This window comes from Helianthus annuus, chromosome 3 (assembly GCF_002127325.2).
Source record: "Helianthus annuus cultivar XRQ/B chromosome 3, HanXRQr2.0-SUNRISE, whole genome shotgun sequence".
Classification (NCBI taxonomy): domain Eukaryota; kingdom Viridiplantae; phylum Streptophyta; class Magnoliopsida; order Asterales; family Asteraceae; genus Helianthus; species Helianthus annuus.
The window spans coordinates 168253692-168260655 of NC_035435.2; the positions used below are offsets into that span (position 1 = coordinate 168253692).

Here is a 6964-nt window from a genome sequence, read left to right on the forward strand (position 1 = left end):
ATTTTATTTTTTTGAGCTCTAATTTTTTTTTTTTTTTGAGCTTTGTTTTTTTTACGGAAACGTTGTTTTTTTTTTAATATTTTCTTTTATTTCAAAGAAAGGGAGCCTTTGCCTACTTTGACTTTGCAAATTAGGTCCAACTGCACTGCACGGTCTGTAGGTGTAAATGCACGAATACCTTTCTTGTTCATCCACTCTGAAACCTCCAATGCATGATGGAACCGTCTCCATTTACGAAGATCATGAATAATCTGCTTAACCTCAGAGGCTCGCACCTTCTTCCCTACTGCAAATCCACCACTACCCTTCTTCTTGTTCTTGCTAGCTTCCAGCTTCTTCGCCTTCTTATCTCTCTCTTCTTTTTCTCTTCGAAGCTCGAATTCATACTGCTTTTTTCTAAGAGATAAGTTGTTCTTCTTCGACATCTCTGATTGAATGTTTTCCGGTGAATATTTTGATTCAATTGATTGTTTTTCCTGTTGCGATTGACGGAGATTGCGGCGAAACCCTAGGGATTTCAGCGGCGGCAGTGGATGCGGCGGCGGCGAAGTTCAGCGGGGTTTCAGGTTCGATTTCGGGGTTTAGGTTTTGATTTGATTTTGGTTTTTTCTGATTTCGATTGGATGGTTCGTGGCGAAGAAGATTTGAAGTTGATTTTGGTTGAACGATTTTGGTTTTGGTTTTGGTTTGAGATTGGAGAACAGAGTTTTCAAGGATCATAACTCTGCTCTGATACCATGTTGAAAATTAAAGACTACATTGAATATATCTTGCATACAAAACATGAAAAACGAGAGCCTTTATTTATAGGCTTACAAGAACAAATAAAAGGAAAGACTAATTAAAAATGGAGACGATGTTGAGGATCCATTATTTTCTCTAAGTTATTTTTTTCCTTTTCTAACAATACCGTCTTTCATTAAAAAGCCCATACTCCAATATGTTTATAGTTAAATTATGAGCATCTACAACCAAAATTGATGATTTAAACAGCACCGCTAGCATTATTATTTCATTACATTATGCAGTTACATGTAACATATTATTTGCTTGAGTACAACATTTAAAAAAAAACGAACATGCCAGCAAGATACGTTGCCACTTAAATCAACAGATAAGAGAGATGAAACGTATCAAAAATAAAACGAAGATACAACCAAAATGCACAAACAACCAATCCTTCCCAAGCGGGCAATAATAGCATAAACACAAGTGGGATCAGAAACCACAAGTTCTGCGCCAGAAACTAAGCCATACATGATAACATGGGCGGCCCTGGGGGTGGGCGGGGAGGACCACCGGCCAGGGCCCGATGTTTCGAGGGGCATATTTTTTTATGAAAAAAACTCGATATGTATATGTAAAATATTTTTTAGTAGGATACACTCATACAAACACCAACATGGGCCTCTTTACAAAATTATTCTTATGGTTTAGATTAGTTATTAACCCTTTTGGCATTAGGTTTAGACCTTTAGTGAGCCCAATACCCAATTTCGTTAAGGGCTAAGGGCATATTTTTTCGAGTTCGAACAGGGTATACGAATTCTCAAGGCCGGCCCTGCATGATAAGACAGTTAACGGAGACCATGATCACCTGCGGGTGACTTTGAAAAGGAAAATCAGGATTTCCCTGCGACTTTATATCAACCAAAGCAAGTAAAGCGGTGATAATAAAGCCAAGTGTTGATTGGGGCATGACGATAGCTCCTTCCTCTAATGCTCTGGGGAGGTTATCGTTATTCCAGAGGCGGCCCAGAGGTGCTGCTAGCCTGTGGTCTGCTTCTACATTAAACATGTGGCCACCACTTTGGAACATAAAGGCTGCCGTGATGAAGTTGCAGTCATGGTTGGATTCTGTGGGTTCTGAGTTGACCGATATAACTTCTTCGGAGACCGGAATCTCTGCTATGGAGTGCATCATCTTCTTTCCTTTGAAGGATACAGAATGGTTTCATAATTTATAGGCTCTCAACAAATTACCAACAGCATTGAGATATTCAGAGGAAAAGGAGTAGACATTGGAATTTCCTTCACTGTTAACTTTATCTTGTATGTTTTTGGCCTCTTAAGCTTCTAACTTTGTCTTTAGTGCAGCATCTACGTCTTCTTGTTGTTGAAATATTTCTTTTTTTAAAAGGAAAACAAATAACCAGAATCAGAATAATTTTAATCCAAAAATATTAAACCTCCATTTCTTTTCTCCAAGCTAATACCAAAGGCTGTGGATAGGTGTTTTTATTTCTAGTTGACATTGTGAACTGTTGATATCAGAACTTATATAACACACAAAGATAATACGCTCTTTTGATCAAACTCAAGGCTTTTTTTATTGTGCAATTGTGAAAAATAAAAACAAGAAACGAGGCTGCCATATAAAGGTAACATTACAACGGCATAAAACTGAAAACCTAAAAAAGGGGATCTCACAACTTATTCAATAACGTAAACATAACAGCTAGAAGATAAGCCTTGAACTTGAACTTCGGATAATCAAAACCAATTCCCACGTGCCTGATAATTTTGGGGTTTGAATCATATTTCAACACCCCCCCTTGATTCAAACTTCTGCACTCCCAACCGATGACGAAGAAAAACGAACTTTTCCTTTGGCAAAGCCTTGGTTAAACAATCAGCAACTTGATCTCTTGAACTGCAAAACTGTAGGACCACCTTCTCTTGTCTGACCATGTCTCTAATGAAATGATACTTCAACTCTATATGCTTAGCTCGGCCATGTAGCACAGGATTTCTTGATAAGTTAATTGCAGACTGACTATCACACCAGATTACTGTAGCATGATTCTAAACGTGCCCCAAATCTTCTAAAATTCTTCTGATCCAAATGCCTTGACACGTTGCACTAGTAGCTGAGATATACTCAGCTTCAGTACTAGAGAGAGCAACTGTATTTTGTTTCTTTGAACTCCACGAAACAACTCCACTACCAACAGCAAAAACATAGGCACCAACACTTTTCCTATCATCAACACAAGCTGCCCAATCACTGTCTGAATATCCAACAAGCTTGAGTTTATCATTCTTTTTGTACCAAATACCATACTCAGACGTAGAAGCAACATATCTTAGAATTTTTCTAGCTGCACCAACATGGATCTTGGATGGAGACTGCATGAATCTGGATAAAACTCCAACTGCATAAGCAAGATCTGGCCGTGTGTGAGTAAGATAGATTAAGCCTCCAACTAAGCTTCGATATTTTGTCTCATCAACCTTGTCTTCACCATCATCTGCCTGATACTTGTCATAAGAACTCATAGGAACATCTTCACCATTGCAGTCTTTCATACCAAACTTGATCAGTAAACTCTGAGCATATTTTTCTTGTGAAATAAAACCACCATCCTGAGTTTGACTTACTTCCAAACCAAGAAAGTATTGAAGCTGCCCCAAATCAGTCATTTCAAATGTCTGCTTCATACCAGCTTTAAACTCTTCAATTAATACTTCACTAGAACTGTCACACCCCGATTTCCACGTGTCTCACCGGTGGGCCCGGTGGGGGATTACCGTGACGATGTTGGCAACAATATAGTCAAACCACACAATTATATAATGCACAGCGGAAGCTTAAGATAAATATATAAACTTCAACCTCTGGTTGTAATATCAAATGTATTACAGAAGTTGAATATATCCACAGCGGATCAAAATAATAAATATTGTTCATTCAGATACGGCATCGAGTTTGCGAGACTATTCGTGATGCTTAGGCAGCTAATACCAGCCAATTTCGTCTAGTACCTGCACTTAATCTTTTTGGGGAAAATACGTCAGTTTACACTGGTAAATACATTCAACTGACACATTTGAAAATGTTTATTAAAATTGATTTGAATGCACAAGGCACAAACTCTTTTATAACTTGGGAAAATTATAATAAAATCTTGTGAACGTTTTACATGTTCTTTTATGCGTTCAGTAGCCCGGGTCGTGCCGGGTTAAAGATTTATAGACACACCACATTGCGTAAAACCGTAGTATAAAAACCAACGGCTACGTCTTTTAATTTAATGTCGACACTTTATACCGGGTGTACGCCTACACCGGGATGTCGATGGTCGTGGCCATTTCGTAAAATGATGCCAAGGATATCCGGGACAACGGTCATTAAACCCCCCAAAGGCTTATAAGAAACAAAACTGTTTAAATGAGCCGATCATATTATTTAATTAACCACCTAAGCGATGGAAGAATACAATGCTCAATCAAGCGGTATTAATATACCGTAACCCAAGCCCATATAGGGGAAATAAGTTAAAGTATTTACCTTTGCAAGTATATTTCCTTAATTTGGATTAAATCACCGATAGCTTTTACTGGGGCTCCTAATCTGGAACGAAGGTTTTAATTAACCTCTTAGAATCCTAACGAGTCTTTATAATGGCCGTAGCCTAGACCGGTTGGTTCCGATATATATAGATATGGTTTAATCGCACGAAAAGGCGAAAACCGAGAATGGAGTGTGATTCCGACCCAACAAGTTCAGAGACTTGTTTTAAATGGGTTTATGGCTCACACTCTGGAATTTGGGGTTCAAATTATATTATTTGACCCGTATCGGCTAATTTATGAAAACTAGTTTCATAAGCCGAACCGTGCGCGCAATAAGCGAAACGGTTAACCATGAGAGTCGTACGCTTATTTCCTAAGTCAATATGCCTTAAAGAAGTTGTGGTATCAGTAGGATACCTTCCGTGATGCCCGTAACGAGTTTAAGTTAATATTATGCCCCGTAGGGACTTTTCGGTCATTTTAAAGACTTTAAAAGTGCTTTTCGAGTTCTACAGGAAATCTGAGTTTCCCGAACAGCTTATAAAGCTTAAAATACTTTATTTATTATTTAAAATCAGTAGCAACTGGAATCGGGTCAAAAGACCTTGTAGAACCCATGTTTTGGCCGAAAAGGGCATATTCGGTATTTACCGAACCGTAGCCATAACCGCTGGTTATGAGCAAGGTAAAAATTATTAAAAATCTTTAAAATTCCCAAAATATTATTTTAATACAATGGGTAAAAGTTTTGGTGACGAAATCTTGGTTTAGATAGGCGTTATGCTAATTGCGCCGTTTATTACAAAAGTTTATTTCAATTTGCGCTAATTAACATATCTCCCATTCTAGACCTCGGATTGACGTGAAACTTTACGGACATGCTTATAATTTACTAAGCAAGGTTCTGGTCCGTTCACGTGTCCGAAATACTCGTTTTATTTTCAAAAGGCCGTTACGGTCAACTTTTAGGCGAATGACGGAAATGTGCAAAAGACTCGGATAACTCATGAACCGATCACAGAGGTTGATACCAACATGTAACCTGGTCCTAAGAGAGTCCTAAGGTATATCTATACCTCACTAAAACGGGTCAGAACTGAAGTCAAAGCAAAAGTCAAACTTTTGCGACATTCGGCTCCGAACCGGGTCAATATAGCAAATGGTCGATTCAAACGAGCGCAAACAAGTTTATATACTTAATATCATGTTTTATAAGTGTCAAAACAGGTTTCATAACATATACATTACAGATTATGCATAAATCGCTAAAATAGCTTTCTGTTGACTTTTTAACCGCACGTTTGACTCGATATTTGACATAGTTAGAGTGGTGATCAGGGGGAACCCTTTTAGAGGTTTATTACCCACATAATTACCTACTCAAAACTACTTTTGATCCGTCATAAGACTGAACCATTTGCAAGTTATTGTAATGACAACCGTTAGTTACGACGGTTGTGTTTATGAGCTATTACTATGGAAATGTATGACCAAAATGGTTATGAACGACTTACAGAAGTGTGTTCTTGCTTATAGAGCAGAGAAGAGGACTTGAGGGCTCTTGCAATGACCAGAGATGTGTGTTTTTGGTGTTGTGAATGTTATGTGCATAATGGGGCTATTTATAGCCAATGCCAAGCATCTATGATCATTACAAACACCTACAACAGTCCAGAGATGATGGGTAGGTGTCCCAGAGGGCTATGGGTCGAGTAGGGGGCGCCCATGCCTCATTGATTGATTGTTTGGTCGTTCATAAGCTCCAAAAGGCATGTAGTTACTAACATTCTGCATGTGGGCACTTTACGCGACCCGCATGGAAGTTCCATGCGTTTATAATGCGGGTCGCCTAAGATTCATATATCAGACGCGTAAAACAGGAGGCTCGCGGCCCGCCTCAACTTAACCCATAACACATCGCGGGTCGCGAGAGGTCAGATTTCCAGAAATTCTAAATCTTTTGTAATGATTATCAGAATCCGGTAATTAATAACGAAATCTTTCGTAATGATTTACCTGACCTTTCGGGTTTGAAGGGGTAACTTTGCGGTTTGGCCCTCGGTTATTTACCGATAGGGGCCTCGTGTTGTTTACCCGCATTATTAAGTCCCCGGTTAGTTTATTAATTATTTGGAAAGCCTTAACTTTCACTGTTTGACGCTTTTAACCCTTCTCATACGAATTTGAGTATAACTCTCTCGTTTTAAGACGGAACTTCGCGGAATTTATACAGTATATTCTAGTGAGCGTATAATACTGTTACGAAGCCTTGGGAACGTTAAAGGGTCACTCAGAGGTATAATTAAACATGTTGACACATTTAACCCCTGTAGTTCGTAATCTCTCACTTTCTTCCGCGTTTCGCTTTCGTATGATTTATGATTTATTCGTTTGAAGGTACAAGCATTTATTCAGGGTTATTATACAGTATATTTACCCTTGTTGACATTTATAACCCTCGAATTTATATACTTTCAAGGTTTGTCAAAATTAGTCCTTTATTTGTTATAGATGCCACGTGTAATCAAATGACACGTGCTAACACATTATTGGACACAAAAATTCGAGGTGTTACATCCTCACCCCCTTAAAATAAATCTCGACCCGAGATTTACTCAAATAGATAGGGGTACTTTTCTTTCATTGTTTCTTCGACTTCCCACGTATA

The 6964-nt window shown here is 38.5% G+C and overlaps 1 protein-coding gene across 1 annotated transcript; it reads right to left on the reverse strand.

The window, feature by feature from the left end:
- Window positions 1-2805: 2805 nt before the first annotated feature.
- On the reverse strand, window positions 2806-3423 carry LOC110932549 (secreted RxLR effector protein 161-like). Its single transcript, XM_022175877.1, has one exon. The coding sequence runs from the start codon at window positions 3421-3423 to the stop codon at window positions 2806-2808; it is 618 nt and encodes a 205-aa protein (XP_022031569.1).
- Between the last annotated feature and the right edge of the window lie 3541 nt (window positions 3424-6964).